Source organism: Hoplias malabaricus, chromosome X2 (assembly GCF_029633855.1).
Source record: "Hoplias malabaricus isolate fHopMal1 chromosome X2, fHopMal1.hap1, whole genome shotgun sequence".
NCBI lineage: Eukaryota > Metazoa > Chordata > Actinopteri > Characiformes > Erythrinidae > Hoplias > Hoplias malabaricus.
Genome location: NC_089819.1, coordinates 22,464,254 through 22,482,625, shown reverse-complemented (window position 1 = coordinate 22,482,625; position 18,372 = coordinate 22,464,254). Strand labels below are relative to the sequence as shown.

At 40.1% G+C, this 18,372-nt stretch overlaps 1 protein-coding gene across 1 annotated transcript in view; it reads left to right on the top strand.

Moving 5' to 3' along the window:
- The first annotated feature begins 15,401 nt into the window (after positions 1-15,401).
- The window catches only part of LOC136676771 (A disintegrin and metalloproteinase with thrombospondin motifs 3-like), a 132,912-nt gene continuing 129,941 nt past the window's right edge, over positions 15,402-18,372 (top strand). Inside the window, exons 1-2 of the mRNA XM_066653987.1 lie at positions 15,402-15,625; positions 16,747-16,768. Coding sequence (XP_066510084.1) covers positions 15,557-15,625; positions 16,747-16,768 — 91 coding nt within the window. The 5' untranslated portion in view covers positions 15,402-15,556. The remainder of the gene's footprint in view (positions 15,626-16,746; positions 16,769-18,372) is intronic.

The following is an 18,372-nucleotide window of genomic DNA, read 5'->3' as shown; positions in this document are numbered from 1 at the left end:
TTTATGTAAAATGCAATAAAGAAGATATTTGTGGTTTGTTATTTCTCTTGAAACTTTATTTAACTGACAAAAGTACAAAGAAAATATTTCCAATGACTTCACATTACCAACCTGAATTTATTTTGTAAGCACACTATTTGACGCCTTTAACATAATCCAAAAAACATGGGACAGAGGAATGTTTACTACTTTAAACACCTTTCCTTTTAATTACACTGTTTAATAATTTGAGTAGAGAGGATACAAATTGTTGTGAGTTTGTAAGTGGAATGTTTGCCCATCCTTGCTTAAAACAAGCCTATAGGTACTCAAACATCTGTGGTGACCATTGTCTGATTCCAAGTAATCCATCCATTATCTGTAACCCTTATCCAGTTCAGGGTCATGGTGGGAATCATACCTGGAATCATTGGGCGTAAGGCGGGAATACACCCTGGAGGAGGCACCAGTCCTTCACAGGGCAACTGTGGGAGGAAACCCACGCAGACACAGGGAGAACACACCAACTCCTCACAGATAGTCACTCAGAGGAAACCCACGCAGACGCAGAGAGAACACACCAACTCCTCACAGACAGTCACCCGGAGCAGGAATCGAACCCACAACCTCCAGGCCCCTGGAGCTGTGTGACTGTGACACTAACCTGCTGCACCACCATGCCGCACTAGCTATGTTCATATAATGCCTTAATACATGTAGACAAAACAGTGTAAAATATCTCTGAAGTATGTGATGATTACTGTGGTAAATCACATGCCCTGAACCTAATGATTACAAAGCACCATGAAACTCTGCTAGTGCCCGTAATGAAAGTAGCCGACCATGTCCTTCTCTGTATGAGCACTGTAAATAATTATAAAGAATCTATAATTACATTCAGAAACACAGTCAATTGAAAATAGAAGCTGCATTCCTTATTTATGAAGAATGATAATAATTGTTATGATCACTTACATAATTAGTTATACTTTTAATTCAATGTTGTCATCTATAATTATGCTGAGAAGTACAAATGGATTCGGAACGTAGTTACGTGCCTTATTTGGAAAGTGTTTGTAAGATACACAGTAATAACCACATATTTCTAGTATCATACCTTTTACTTACTCAGTACTTATTATATCTTACAGCTTATTTAACACGTACTTACTCTGCACTTAGTCAGTAATTAGCAGGCTTACATTTAAAGTGTTACCAATTTTTCTAAATATTTTAAGTCTTATAATAAATTAAGATTCTGGATAAAATTTAATTTAGATCAGAGGTCTATCGTAAATATAAAAAGCTCCCAGGTGGTCTTTTGTGGACCAGTTTAATATCGTCATCAGTGTCAGAATCAAGTCTATACCTTGGGTCTTATTTTTGTTTACAAACCCCATTTCTAGGAAAGTTTGGACGTTTTGTCAAATGCAGTTAAAACATTCGTTCATTCATTATCTGAACCGCTTATTCAGGGTCGCGATAGGTCTGGAGCCTACCCGGAATCACTGGGCGCCAGGCGGGAACACACCCTGGAGGGGGCGTAAGTCCTCACAGACTGTCACCCGGAGCAGGACTAGAATCCACATCCTCCAGGTCCCTGGAGCTGTGTGACTGTGGGACTACCTGCTGCACCCCCGCAATCTGTCATTTGTTAATTCACTTGTAGCATTATTTAACTGACAAAAGCACACAATAAATTGTTGTTTTCACAACAACCTGGTTGTATTCTCTAAAAATAAAGACATTTAGAATTTGATGGCTGCAACACACATAGTATGTTTGAACAGAGGCTAGAGGCAAGTCAGTCAAGCACCGGGACTCAGAATAAGACCTAGCTTTGTCTTGCTGAAATAACCATGTACCTCTCAGTATAAGACATTGTCTTGACAGCAGCACGTCTTGCTAAAAACCCATGAGTCTACATTCAATGAAAATTTCTCACATATGTAAGTCACCAATGCTGTGCTCACTGATGCACTCCCGTATCACAAGAGATACTTGCTTTTGCACTTATTGCTGATAACAGTCTGGATGTTTATTTTTATCATTAGCATTACCTTGGCCATCAAGGAGGAGCTTGGGCTCTGTGGCTTCTGCTTTGTTTAATAGTTTCAGGTTGAATAGCTTGCTGCAGCATTGGACTGCGTTGTGCGACAAGGGTTTTTCAAAGTGTTCCCAAGCCCATTAGGCCAAAGCTATCACAGCAGCATGACAGTTTCTCATGCCTTGTTGTCTGAGGACTCAATGTTTATGCGCTTCAACACAAACAGACTTCTCTGGATTACCTCAGTCATTTGACAATGTTATGTACAGTAGAAGATGAAATATAACATAATCTTGGATTAAACAACTGAAATGTTGTTTCTGCAATGTTTGACAATCCTCTTATGAATTTTGGCACACAGTAATGGGCCATAATGCATCATTGCCAGGAAAGAGTGAGCCATTTTTAGAAGCTCCTTTGATATCCTATCATAATACCCTTGCGTGTTACCAATTCACCTGATTATTGAATGTTTTAGTTTTTAAATAGTATTTTTTCAATATTAAATATCTGTCTCAACTTTTATGAAGTGTGCATTCATTCATTCATTCATTGTCTGTTACAAATTCAGGGTCGCAGTCGGTTGAGAGCCTACCCAGAATCACTGGGCGCAAGGTAGGAACACACCCTGGAGGGGGCACCAATCCTTCACAGGGCAACACACACTCACACCTATGGACTCTTTGAGTCACCAATCCACCTACCAATATGTGTTTTTGGACTGTGGGTGGAAACCAGAGCACCTGGAGGAAACCCACGCAGACACAGGGAGAACACACCACACTTCTCACAGACAGTCACCTGGAGGAAACTCACACAGACACAGGGAGAACACACTACACTCCTCACAGACTGTCACCCTGAGCGGGGCTCAAAACAACATCCCAAGGACCTTGGAGCTGTGTGACTGCGACACTACTGGCTGCACCACCCTGCATCATATATATTTCATTCATTCATTTTCTGTAACCGCTTATCCAGTTCAGGGTCGCGGTGGGTCCAGAGCCTACCCAGAATCATTGGCAAGGCAGGAACACACCCTGGAGGGGACACCTGTCCATCACAGGGTGACACACACTCACACATTCACTCACACACTCACACCTACGGACACTTTTGAGTCGCCAATCCACCTACCAATGTGTGTTTTTGGACCGTGGGAGGAAACCGGAGCACCCTGAGGAAACCCACACAGACACAGGGAGAACACACCACTTTCCTCACAGACAGTCACCCGGAGTGTGTGACCCTGAAGCTGTGTGACTGCCACACTACCTGCTGTGCCACCGTGCCGCCCCTATATATTTCATATATTTGTATATTTTAAAAAATAAAATTCTGTTGAAAATTTATACATCACAGATTCTTGTTTTTACTTCATTTCACAAAATCTCCCAACATTTCTGTAAATGTGGTTCATAAATGTCCTGCTCCCAAAATATGATTAAAATGGAATCTTAAGATTATTTTACATACTACTAGAGCTTTCTATACACTTTCATAGTTCACACAGTTCACTGTTCACAGTAATATTTTCTTTGGTATCATTTTAACAGAAACAAATTTCACTTTTTTTCATGGATGGCTACAGTGTAAAAGCATGGGCTTTAATATCGAACTATAATTTGAGGCTTTAATAAAAATAACAGCATTGTCCAGCAGGATTAAGCCACATTTTTCCAACTCCCAAAACTGGGTTGACCTAAAATCCAAACAGATTTCAGCATTATGTTCTATATTCAGGCTCACTGAGGTTGCGTAACTCGGTCAAGCAATTCCAGTCCTGCACTTATTTTATGGGAATTTGCACTTCTGTTCAAGGCAAATGGCAAACCATACCGCGCTTATTTTCACAGTCTGGTTGTCATCTCTTCGACAAAGCTGGACCTTTTCTGGGTTCACAGCCGAAACTGGAGTGAAGAGTTCAAATATTGGACTTTCCTTTGGGTCTAGGTCTCTGGGACAGCTCACTCAATGCCAACGTCAACAAGCCTGTGGACTGGCCACTGGACGAGGAGGAGAACACCTCTGTCTCGTCTGTGGTCAGGTGCTGAGATGCCGTTAGGGAGAGAGAGAGAGAGAGAGAGAGAGAGAGAGAGAGAGAGAGAGAGAGAGAGAGAGAGAGAGAGAGAGAGAGGGAAAGACCCAGGAGAGCTGTCAATCCTCCCCAAGTCCAGGTAAAGGAAAAGGCATAATAACCTTACACACACACACACTCTCTCTGAAAGGTTTCATGCTTCACCTTCTTCCACCAATCTCTCTGCAGGCAGTCATGCTACCTTGGTGCTTAGGTATGCCCTGCTTCCCACTGGTGTTTATAAACAACTTCCCCATGTCTTGGGTTTTGCAGTGCTGTCTTAGGCAACAAGTTACACCCAGGTGCAAATTTTAATTACAGTCTTTTGGCAAACAAACTTACAGCTTGTATGACCTTCATAGTAGAATGAGAAACAAACCTGATAGCTCTGGACTAACTACACATGCCTAACGTTACCGTACCCTGAGCCAAGGTTTGGCCTGTAAAACCACAGAACTGTTGTCTTGTGTGTTGGAGCTCCATCCTTTGGGTTAGAGTTGCACTGCTGTTTGTGATCCAGATCTAATCATCCAACATCTGTATCAGACCTCAGTCATGGACCAAACAAAATTCTCAAAAAAATGATGAAAAGTATATAGGGTAGAAATAGGGTGGAGTCTGTTACTGCGAAACAGTGGGATTATCCAGTTATTAATACCATACACCGACTTTAAAGGGGACGTATTATGAAAAATTCAGTAAATTAGTATGTTATTGTGTTTATCTGGAGACTACCAATCCACAAAGTGTGAAACAAGACCACCCAGTCTGTTTTATTGTGAGCAGCCAGGTTAGAAAACATGGAGAAAAAAAGAATCTGTTTTTATCTTGTGCCTTCTTCTTACACCTAGTGCTGGCACATTAGAATGACTAACCACCCATCTGAACATCTCTAACCACAGCATCAGGCCCACAAGCAAAGACAAGCTGTGACAAGACAAACACCTTGTAATAATTTTATTTTTTGATGAGGGCGGCATGGTGGTGCAGCAGGTAGTGGCGCAGTCACACAGCTCCAGGGACCTGGAGGTTGTGGGTTCGATTCCCGCTCCAGGTGACTGTCTGTGAGGAGTGTGGTGTGTTCTCTCTGTGTCTGCGTGGGTTTCCTCCGGGTGACTGTCTGTGAGGAGTTCGGTGTGTTCTCTCTGTGTCTGCGTGGGTTTCCTCCAGGTGACTGTCTGTGAGGAGTGTGGTGTGTTCCCCGTGTCTGCACTGGTTTCCTCCGGGTAACTGTCTGTGAGGAGTGTGGTGTGTTCTCCCTGTGTCTGCGTGGGTTTCCTCCGGGTGACTGTCTGTGAGGAGTGTGGTGTGTTCTCCCTGTGTCTGCGTGGGTTTCCTCCAGGTGACTGTCTGTGAGGAGTGTGGTGTGTTCCCCGTGTCTGCACTGGTTTCCTCCGGGTGACTGTCTGTGAGGAGTGTGGTGTGTTCTCTCTGTGTCTGCGTGGGTTTCCTCCGGGTGACTGTCTGTGAGGAGTTCGGTGTGTTCTCTCTGTGTCTGCGTGGGTTTCCTCCAGGTGAGTGTCTGTGAGGAGTGTGGTGTGTTCCCCGTGTCTGCACTGGTTTCCTCCGGGTAACTGTCTGTGAGGAGTGTGGTGTGTTCTCCCTGTGTCTGCGTGGGTTTCCTCCGGGTGACTGTCTGTGAGGAGTGTGGTGTGTTCTCCCTGTGTCTGCGTGGGTTTCCTCCAGGTGACTGTCTGTGAGGAGTGTGGTGTGTTCCCCGTGTCTGCACTGGTTTCCTCCGGGTGACTGTCTGTGAGGAGTGTGGTGTGTTCTCCCTGTGTCTGCGTGGGTTTCCTCCGGGTGACTGTCTGTGAGGAGTGTGGTGTGTTCTCCCTGTGTCTGCGTGGGTTTCCTCCGGGTGACTGTCTGTGAGGAGTGTGGTGTGTTCTCCCTGTGTCTGCGTGGGTTTCCTCCGGGTGACTGTCTGTGAGGAGTGTGGTGTGTTCTCCCTGTGTCTGCGTGGGTTTCCTCCGGGTGCTCCGGTTTCCTCCTACTTTCCAAAAACACATATTGGTAGGTGGATTGGCGACTCAAAAGTGTCCGTTGGTGTGAGTGTATGACTGTGTGTTGCCCTGTGAAGGACTGGCGCCCCCTCCAGGGTGTATTCCCTCCTTGCGCCCAATGATTCCAGGTAGGCTCTGGACCCTGAATTGGATAGGTGGTTACAGATAATGATAATGCTTTTTTGTTGACTCTGTCATGTTCAGATTTTACTTGATAAGCCAAATGTAAACAACACCAAGATGCATTGTGATTAGATTAGGATCAGGTTTCAAAGATCGTCAGAGACAGATATCATCCATATTCAACCCAAGTGCAAACCAAATGCTTTTTCTGTGTTCAGATAGAGTTGTGCGAGCTGAAAGGCTTCAGTCTAGAGGAGGGGGAGGTTTTCTGGAGATCAGTGTCCAGATATTTCACTGATTAATGCGAATGTCTGTCATCCAAACTCTGTTTCTGCAAAACAGAACACAGTTCTTTCTCTCCGTCTTGACTTTTTGTGATGTCCTGAAATTCCTCTGGGTAGTCGTGGCAGTGACCAATGCAGAAATCACAGCGGCTGCAGGACAAAGCTGCCTGTTTTATATATTTATTCCTGAAGTTTGTGAGTGTATAATACACTTGTAGCAACAGGTGAGCATGTTTACAATAGTTTAGAGGAAATAAAATGATGGGCTTTTTTACGTGGGATCTCATCTGGTCATGTTAGACACACTTTTTATACACATAAAGTATAAACAGCTTAAAGTATATTCAGGTACAAAATGCATACTGATGCCATGTTTAAATAAAGTTTAACATGAAATTTATAAATTTAAATAGGCCCTTAAAGGAACAGGGGCTAAAACTGGTTGTTCTAAAAAGGGCTCTTTAGACAAGAGGAAAGCGTTGCTGTGATATTTTTGACCAAAGCATAATCACAGACACTTCGTTAAGACCTCAGCATTGTGTTTACTTGTGGAAAAGTGTATGATTGTCCCTTTTAACTAGTGGCAAATGGAAACCACCAAACTTTCTTGGTTTGTAAAAAACCAGAGTGGATTTCCTACTGGAAAGGCCTGTGGCACAGATGGGAAATAAAATAATTTAATGCAGTTCTCCATCTGTGTGAAGCAGGTAGACGGCAGTATCTCCACTCAAACTATACCTCCACATCCACAGTAAGAACCAAGGCTTTAGCAGAGACATCAGACCAAGCCGTTCTGACTGAGCTGGGATCACATGAGCTGATTGAATTGGCCATAGTAAGGCTTTGGCACACATGCCTCTGCTAAGACATGGGGCTTACAGAGAAGAAGCAAAGTCTTGATGAATCAGAGATTTTCTTTGCCTTTTATCTTTGCTTTTGTCTGTCCTTCAGTATTCTGGGCTATGCTAACATTGCTTTAGGTGGAGCTTTAGCAGTTGTGGTAACGCATAGGAAGCCCCCTACTGGCTGAGGCTTGCCATCTGTGCTTAAATTTTTCCATAGAAGTGAGCTGATCACAGAGAAGATCACAACCGAGCCTTTGCACATCTCGCAGTGAAGCGAACTGGCACACATAATTACATGGGTGGTACTCTGTTGTTAACATACTAACTGCACATGACAGCACTAAAATAAGTAGCGGGGCTTTAAACTGAGTCAATTTAGACACCTACTTTTCTTTGAAGGCTTTACACATGTTTTGAAACACTGCTGTGAGCTTATGAATCCATTCAACTATCTGAATATTAGTGCAGTCAGATTCTGATGCACTAACCCCTCTCCAAGTCAACTGAAACGTACTGAATAATGCTGCTTCTTCTAGCAGACCCTTAGCATTGGACATGGTGACCTTAAGCTCATGTGCAGCTGCTCCATAGCCCCCTATTTCACTCCATGCGGTGCTATGGAAATTATACAAGTTGTGAATGCATGTATAGTGCAACAACTACAACAAAACTTTATAATTGTACTTCAAAATAGCCACATTTTATGCAGGCGTGGGCAAAATGACTCATTATCACACTTTTCTAAGCATATCATTAATAGGATCAGTACTTCTGCAACACTGAGCAACTGCTGGCAGACCAGATGCCATTATAACATCTACTTTATTTCTAACAAAGGTTAGATTCAGTTTAAAAAGTTATTGTGTTGTTGATTTTTGTTTGTTTTCCAGGTGCATTGTTTATGCTTGTTCAAAAACATTTGGAAAAAGTATATTTTATTCATTTCAGCATTCAGTCATTGTCTGTAACCTCTTATCCAATTCAGGGTTGCGGTGGGTCCATGGAATGGTCTGTAATTATTGGGTGCCAGGTAGGAACAAACCCTGGAGGGGGCGCCAGTCCCACCCAGGGCGACACACACACACACATACACACACACACACCTATAGACACTTTTGAGTCGCCAATCCCCCTACCAACGTGTGTATTGTAGGAGGAAACCCATGCGGACACAGGGAGAACACACCAAACTCCTCACCTCCTGACCAAAAGATTAGATGTCCATTAAATCCTGCTAAAGTGGGGTATTGCATCATGAAGAAAAAACCCAGGTGCCCCTAGTAGTGAATGTCAAGGTCTATTGTCCATGACAAATTTGTCATTGTGACAGTTGTGGTCACCAGCGCTGACCAGTTTGGGATTGATCCTTTGGCTAACGTGACAGATCTGAGCAGCTGGTGCACAGAACTCTCCAAAGGTATTGTGTTAGTGGCAGTTTTTGCATCTCTTTTAATGTTAACATTTAGGAAATATGAGTTCTTTTAAAAGACAGAATAAAAACTCATTGTGTAGACTGTTAAATATTTGAAAATACACATTATTAACTTTAATAACCATTTTTTAATTCCCATCTTGAAAGCCTTGTTATTTACTCATATGCCACTGTCTCTTTACTGCATTCTACACAGCCATGGAGAAATACAGCATTCCACTCAGTGGTTAAAGCAATTATTGGCAGTTGTTTTTTTCCCCCAAAGTGGAACATTTCTTAATCCATAATTTGAATTGCTGCCATTCACCATCTCTAACCTGCATAAATAATGATTTGTGCCTGGTCCAGCTTAATGTATGCCTCCACATGCGTCTAAACACAGCTTGCTTTGGTGGCTTTCAAGCTGCAGTGTTCCTGGATTCTGTCACAGCTTCTAGGGCTGGAAAGTGGGCATAGGTCCTAGAAGTGCTTGTTTCAAAAGGTTAACTGTCTGGAACTTGCCTGTGTGTATATATATATATATATATATATATATATATATATATATATATATATATATATATATATATATATATAAATGACTAGAGGATGCCTTTTTAAGTGGACAGTGTGAATGGGTCATGGACCAAAGGCTGCGAATTGCTTCTAAGGCTTGGTGTCTAGAAACGGCAGAAAATTATCCACCTTACTATTTGTTAATTAAGTCCCTCTGAAAGAGGGAGATCAATCATCCAATTATGCGCTGTTATAGAATGAGTCCTCCAGCTTGAGTTGAATCAAAGAAACTGTGCAAATGGAATCTTCTGGTCTTCGTACAGTTCCTTATAATCTTTAATGGAGCACTTTGTAGCCTTCAAACTCATCCAGCTGTAGAAAAGTCAGGACATCTTTGGGAATGGTGGGAAATGGGGGAATTGGGGAAAGTTGGTGTGGTGTGGGGTTGTTTCTTTGCAGGAATGAAAGACACTTTTTTAATAAAAAATAGAGAAAACAGAAGTAACTAACAACTAGAATCTCCAGTAGATTAGAGCTGAATTACAGCAAATGAATTTGCATCACTACTGTATAATATAATCATTTAAAAATACAGTTAATACCAGTATTATCAGGTGTGTATAGTTATAGTTATATCTGGGAATGTAACAATAATATTAATATATTAATTTAATAGCTTAATTTATAAAAAAGCCAAATTCACTTCCTTAACTTACCTGCATAAATCGTTTTGATAATTTAATAGTGCTAAAGACACTGTATTAATTACTTAAAAAGTATTTAGAGTTTACGTTTAGTTACTTGTTAAGTACATATTTAAAAATGGTAGTTCTACAAGGGCTATTAACCCTATATAGATCTATATAGAACCCTGAACACTTGAAGAACCTTTAGCATGATTAAAGGGTTCTTTGCATCATGAAAGTGATGCAAGGAGAATGTGCTACAGATGGTTCCATACAGCACCTTTTAGAAAAGGGTTCTATAGGGCATCAAAAACAGATCTTCTATTGTAACAAGCTTGACATCATACCAATAGAAGAACCATTTGTGATACCATATAGAACTGATATTAAATGAAATATCTACATTTGTAATGTAGAGATTGCTGTTATGACCCCTGGTTTCTATCACTTCCACTATACAGGTAATTAACAGATATACATTCAATTCATTCATTCAATCTGAAACCATTTATCCAGTTCAGGGTCGCGGAGGGTCCAGAGCCTACCCAGAATAAACAGGGTGCAAGGTGCCAGTCCTTCATAAATATACATTTTAAGAACCTTTAAATATATATTACAGATTATATTAAGATTTGGTTTGGTTTATTTGGTGGAGTTTCTTTTTATTTTACATTAAGTGTTTATATATTACCTTTATTTTTTGCTGGAACTTTTTGAACAATCAGTCAAAAGTGCATATTCTAAAGTTTTTCTTGTTGCCAAAAACTTATTGTGACAAAGTTATTGTTGTGAGCTATTGTGGATTTTGTTAATTGCAGAATGAAAAAAATTCTTCATCACTTCATGTCATTGAAACAAGCAGAATTAATTCAGAAGTGCATATTATATATACATCATACCAAATGTAATTTAAATCTACCGAGTCCAGTCTTATTATTAAAATACATTTCATCTTTTAGAAAAGTGTGGTATTTTGCTGATGACTTTATGGGACCTGACATTAAAAGCAGCTACAATATGTCTTACCTTCCGTCTTCTTTACTTAGAAATAACTCCATTTTATCCACACACAGCCTTGTAGAGTGATTAAACTTCTAAATAATTTCCAAAATCTGATGACGCTGGTTAGAAAAGATAGCGTCTTTCATTATACAACGATGTGTTAAATTATGTCAAACTATCTTCTTTCAGAAAGCCCCCCCCCCCCCCCCCCGCAACTGCTCCCCACAGATTTTTATTGCTGTACCTCTTTTCTCCTAGTGACGTGTGTAGACTAAGACATTCAGCCTCTGGCAGGGTGGTCAGTAAGATGTTCATTGTGACTCTGGCATGCCTTTGCCCCATTGTTGTCCTCGTTTTTTTGTCCTGAAACAAAAGTGGAACCGTAGCAAGACAGCGGCACAACATTCATCCTGTTTCACATCCACCCGCTCTGCCTCTGTGATTTCAGCAAGGCCAACCCCCTGAAAACTGCCTAAGTGTGGGGTCTGACCAGCACCCTCACCTACCACAAGTCAGTCCACTCAAAAATACAAACTTCTGGATGACAAAATGTCAACGCTAAACATTTGGTTAAACTGCCTATCCGGCATTTACTCTAACTGTTGACACATCCCCCACTTGAGGAGCTAGTTTTAAATACATTTGAGCTCAATATATTTTACAAAATACAACATATACCTATACAATAAGCCATAACTTAATTTATGCACATTTTCTAAATATGTTACGTTCTGCAAATAATGCACAGAAGTGTTTTCTTTACAGAATATTCAGTTTATTTTTATCTAGAAAATCAGAATATGCTCTGATCCACACTGATGACTACAGATACATTTTTCCAAGCAATGTCATATACCAATCTAAATAAACCCTTTCAATTCAAAAGAATCATTAAAACAATAGTTGATAGATCCAGAATGGATGGATAAAACATCTGGATCCCACAGGACCAGTTTGAAGGACCATAACACGTAGAAGTTCTATATCCTTCATCCATAAACAAAAAATACAGTACTTTACCGTAACTTTTTTTTCTGCAGAAGTGGTATCTACAGTATAGGGGAAAAAAAACTGCCGCATTTTCAAAAGTAACTACTTTGAACATACGGAAATTAACAACGTGGTTCTTACTGTTAACACAGCCTCAACAGTTTTTCATTGTTTCATTGAGCACTTTACAGCCGTATTAAACGTGTAGCGGATACGTGGGGGGCTGTTTTTGAAGGAACCACAGACAGGAAACAAAGGAGGTGCTGACATTCAGTTTTAGTCCCCAATAAAAACGGTAAGGGTCATGCTGACCTGAGGGGAGAGGCATTCTCAGGACCCCCAAGCACCCCTTTTAATCAACGATAACAATACTGCTGGAATTTCATCCCCACTTCTTAGAGAAAGACCAGTCACATTTTGGACAGCAGCCAGGAACCAAAGGGAGAGAAAAATCATTGACTTTTTCAGTGACTATCCATTTCTTCCATGGAGAAGTCAACCATATTTTTAGAAACACTCTTCATGACAAGTATAAGATCTTGAGACCTTTTTTTTTTTGTTTTCACAACTATTCAGCCTCGACATTAAATTGAAAAACCATGGAGTATTTTGCTTGTATCATATATTCTTTGGCAGAGGCCTTCTGAGCAGTTTGCAGTGGATCTAGACTTGCCTTTCCAAAACACACTGTACATCAACCAGAGATGCAGTAAAATTTAGACACAGAGGAACTAAACTGAGGCATGAAAAAGAAACATAGTTCATATGGAGACTGTCACAATACCATAATTTTAAATTTGCCACTGAGATTACAGTGGCAAATGATTCTAAGAAATGAAGCCATATCCAAGAAAGCAGAAACAGAAACACTTAACTGAATACCTGAATGTTAACTGATCTGAAAACAGGTTCACATCTCTGGTTTTCAAAATCAGTACAAATAACATAAGATGTTTAATACCTGACATATATCTAATTGTCAATATGTTAACAATGATTTGTTGCACTGTATTTACAAAAAAGGGTGTGTTGATTGGTTCTAGGAGCATGGTTTGCAATATATTATCAAATAAAAGTCATTTATTTTGTTGTATTTAAGGGTAAAATACCACATTAAACTATAATATAGACATATCTGTGGCCTAGGCAGTTTAAAGGGTTACAAGCAAGGGGTGCATTGATCTTTAATTATTATGGCTAGTCGTTTAATTGGTTCATAACATTTACTGGGTTATTATTAAACTTCAGATTGTCCACCATGAAATGTTGATTGCTGATGTGTGTTGTGATGTGTCTTATGAAATATAAAAGATTTTAAAACATTAATGGAGTAAATACATTATAACAAACCCTCTGGTTACTCACAGGATACAGCTTAAACTTCAGCCTTGTGTATACTGTAAAACTAGCAGCAATAATCAGGATGCATTCAGACATGTCAGACAGATGAAAAAAACAAACCATATTGTAATAATTAAGCATCAAAAAATGACAAAGAAACAGAGAAAAGCTCAGATTAGTATGCTCTTAAAGTCAGCAGTAAAACAAAAGTCAGTCGTTTCTGAGGGAGAATATCCATATTTTCCTGAGATTACTACAAGGGAAGAAATTGTTAAAACACTGCCAGAAGCTGAAGTTCTGTTTGGAAAAATGTCAGATACTGTCTATCCATGCCGCTGCTCATTTGGCTTAGTCTCAATAATGAATCTAAACAGCAACCACTCAGTCTGTCATCTCAGATGTTTTTCCTCTTTGCTCTAAAATTCAACTCAGCTGTGACCCCAAAGATAAGTAAAGGAATAAATAATTACATGCATAATTTCTTAAATGTTTTCAAACATTGTACAGCAAGCTCATATCACATCTGGGTCAGTGCAAGTCCCTTTGAGCAAAACTCACCTCAGCTTTAGATTTCTGACTTTTTCCAGGTGGTCCTCCATATGACATCAAAAACAGTTCAGTCACTGGACGAGAAAATCTGGAGATTTGTTGAGAGAAACCTCAAGACAGTTTATATAAACTAAAATGTGTATGAAATGGCAAAATATACAACATCAAAACTTGGCAAAATCTTGTCACTTCAAAAAAGTAACATAGAGCAAAGTGTTACAGAATACATAGAGTATTTTGCAATATTCCTCACAAAATGCCAAGCAATAAAACGATAGCTCCAAGGAGGATATGACAGGAGACACTGTTCTCTTCATTGCTAGATTTGCAACATATTTTAAGGTTGAATGTCTAAAGTAACAGCTCTGTATCTTCTCAAATAAACAACAAACAAAAGAAAGTACATTTGAGATACATTGTGTTAGCAGTGTTAGCATACATAATTTATTATAGCAACAAAACAAGAGTGTCTTGCTAGCTTTAGGCTAACTGATTCAAACGTAATTTAATATTTGAAACTTTTGTGGACTGTAGCCTCTGAAAAGCAAATCAAAGTTAGTGCTCAGTTTGACAGCAAATATTAGGATTACTCATATTAGGTTAACCAAATCGATAAGCTATATTAAATTGAATGAAAATGTCGAATTCTGGACATATGTCAAAGGAAACACACAGAACGAACGAACAAAGTGTCAGTAGGGTAAGCTCCGTTAGCTTACTTAGCTGTACAGCGCTAGGTTTCATCTTGGTTCTGTCAGATAGCTTTATGCTACTGGAACTTTAAAGCCTTAATCTACATGTTTAAGCTCTAATGCAACAACAAATGAATAGAAATTAAAAATACAGACTTAAACTAGCTTTGTTATTTCATTTACATAATTTACACATTAAAATAACTCAGTTAACATTTTTAGTTTACATACAGCTCTTGTGTAAGAAGAAATGGTAACAAACAAATAAGGGACATATCCAGACTCTTACAAGGCAGAAGAGCAGGAGAGACGCAGGACCTGACCCAACGAGTCCGAACCTTAACAGTTCACTTGGACAAAAGTGCCAACGTTTTCTATTTCCATATACTCTTCTCCTTTTTTCTATTTCCATATTTTACATTTTCTTCTCTCTCTCTCTCTCTCTCTCTCTCTCTCTCTCACACACACACACACACACACTTTTTTTTGACCATGTGTTATAGTCTACGCCAGGTCCAGTAAGAATGTGACGTCACGCCGGGGCTGGTCTGTAGTTTATTAAAGCGGGAGTGGAGTGAGCAGCAAAAAGAGCTCAAACACACACACACGCACTCACATACACACACACACACACTTACTCACGGCTCTGTCCGGCCAGTATACATTATCTTAGATTCACAGACTGTTAGGACATAGTTTTTGGAGCAAATACTAAAACAAATAGAAAGAAAAAAGTTACATTTGACCCAAGTGCTGCAACACTGAACTTACGTAATTTACTACGTCTTTGGAGTAAGTTTTTGAGTTGAATGTTCAGTGGCTGCAGATTTCACTGAGGTTGTAAAAGAAGAGACAGATGAGTGAGACACTGTCTGAGAGATACTGGCTCTGTTAGCGGACACGTTTGTCGCTTTTGAGGACGACATAGAAAAAAAATCGCTTATAGAAGGGAGAAAGTTGGACTAAAGTTGCCTTTTGACGCTGAGGAAAGTAAGAGCCGGACTCTCCGTCATGGTTGCGCTGCTGTCATTCAGGGTTCTGCTTGTTGCAGTCCTAATACATTTGACTTCAGCCGTTTTGGTAAGTGACACACTTCACTTTTCTGTTTTTTAGTGAGGAAAGGTGCCCGGCGAGCGACACAGTTTGACGGGAAATATTCAGGAACAACATTCCTATGATAAAAACAAGTTGTGAACCTTAATTCAAACGTGAATGAAATCTAACACACAACGCTATCACTGAACCCCAGTGTCTCTCTTTGCTTTTAAACGATTTGAAACGTCAGTTAAATTTGAATCACTGTCCACAACCCAAACCTGTCGTTGACCAACGGTCATTTATTGATTCAAAAGAGAAGCGAACTGAAACGCCACAAAATAAATGCCTTTCAGACTCTAACTTAGGGCAGTAATTTTGTAATATTCTAATGTTATTCAAAGTACACAACACAAAGCTCCCTTTAAGTTGCTTTCTATTGGACAATAAGTGTGTAATATATGGATTCAGAGGTGAATGAAACGTCCCACCAGCACAATAACCGCCCTTTAGCTTGTATCTTCGGGCCATAACTGTGCCTGTGTACCGTTTTTCATTCATCTCCGCGCTTGAATCGGGTCTTTGAAAGAGCGGGGTGTTTCCTCAGGACTTTGGCAGATTAACCTCATTAACTTACGCTACAATCCGCCTTATGTGGCCACTCTGGCCGCCTCGAGTGAATGAAAACCCCGCTGCTGTGTTAAGCTGCACTCTTGTAGACATAGTAAAGATAGGTACTTTTTTATTTTCAGCTCATTCTCTTCTATAAATCAGTGTTAACAAACCCCTATCAGCCTGCCTACTAACCCATTCATTCCTCATGCTTATAAACAGGTGTGAAATCGAAAGTTAAACACCTGCCACATTTCCACACACACATCAATGTGGTTTTGGAAGGTGCCTGGTCAAGTTTGAGCTCTCCTGGTCCAGTTCCGTTTCTGGTTTATTGTTCTGAGTGCCTCTACAGTGATGGCTTTTTCTGCATATTTTACTGCACCTTTTCTATAGTATAAATCCTTTATATAAACCTAACTGTGGTTTATGCTGTGCATACGTATACATGCTCTGTAAATGAACTTTTCTATATCCATCCATCCATTATCTGCAATGCTGAACATTTCCTAGCATTGCAAACATTTACAGACTCATTCTCTGCTCTCTTTCAGGCTGGTGACACCAATAAAGAAGGTAAGGCAAATCTCCTCTATCCTGACTACTACGTAACTTGAGACTTTCATTGAGATTTAGAGCCAGTGTGTTACTTACACATTGCTCGGTTTGAGAAGGAAATGCTAGTAAAATGTGATGGAAGATTTAGATTAAACAAGGGAGTGTGAATGAGTTTACTGAATGCCAGGAGGGAAGAGGACAGTGTGCCACTGTATGAGATCAGGAAAAAGTTGTGACTGTGAGCAGGATATATTTTGCACTGTATGTTCAAAAGTTAGTAGACACTTCTGGTAAGGAGTGACTTTCGTTTTTTTTTCACGTTCATTCACTGCTGCACATGAATGTAAATGTACAATTCCCGATGCTAAATGTTGGCTGGAGGATTATAAGGTCCCTCAAGCAAGCTGTGCAGCAGTGAAGCAGTGAAACTCTCTTATTTGGAGTGATGCAGCTCCATCCGGTACATTTGAAGCAAGCTGGAGTGTTGTTTGTGGTCCAGAACCAATCATCCAGCATCAGTACTTTACCTCGCTTAGACTCACATGACTGAATGCAGAGAAATGTTCTTACACACTTTAACCTTGGCATCTGCCAAAACCTTGTGAAGTACAGTCCTGAATGTTCAGTTGGTTTTGGACCCCTCCAACCATTTCAATTGTTGAGAGTTGAAAACTTTATAAGATGAGGCCAAACGTTTGTGGTGTAATTTTTTTCCCTCCTGCGTTGTAATTCAAAGTATTGGTTCCAAAAACATGGACGCCAATGATCCATCTATATTTTTTCTAGATTTGAGATGAGACAAAGCATTAAATAAAACTTCCTGGCTGCTACTTAATATTTAGCATGCTATACTGGACAAGGCTGTTCTGAGAAGACATGCACACTCAGTGGCCAGAGATCTTTAACGGGTTTTGATTCTGAGACTTCATATTTTACCTGCAACTCATTTGCACTTTAAATGAAAACTGGAAACAGCTTTAAAGCGGCAGTGCATCTTTCTTCAGAGCTTTTTGTGAATTTCTTCAACGACAGTGGTTGAGAATATTGTCAGATTTTCACTGAGAACAGGATAATGGTGTTTTTCTTTCCTGCTGGTACAACCAAGAGTTGCCAGCCAATAACTGGATATTCAGTCCCTTGAACCCTTGTGACTCATTCATATTCCAGTAAATAGTCGACTGTAAAAAAAGACAATCATAGTATTTGACAGGAATTAGGATTTCCCATTGGAAGTATTTTTGCTCACTTTTTGACAGTAGGCCTGAAATCCAAAGACCAAAGAGCTTTGATACATATTTTTTTCACGGCAGTGCTCCCAAAACCAGACTGTGCTAGGAAGCAAAGCATGCAATTTCACCGAACTTACAACATGTCAAACAATAACATCTGCTTTTATTTCGCACATTGCCAAAGGTACCGCAGGCAAATTACAAGGCACACAAGGCCTTTGGCTCCAGGATCCTTTCCTTTTTTTTTCCCTGTGTCAGATGCTTACCTGCATGCAAACCATCATTCATGTGTCAAAGAGCCAGGCCAAGAATTAGTGGAAAGTTGCTTTGAAAAGAAACTGTTGAAGAGCCTCTAATTTCCCTTCAGTAAAATGCTGCAAACAATTGACAGAA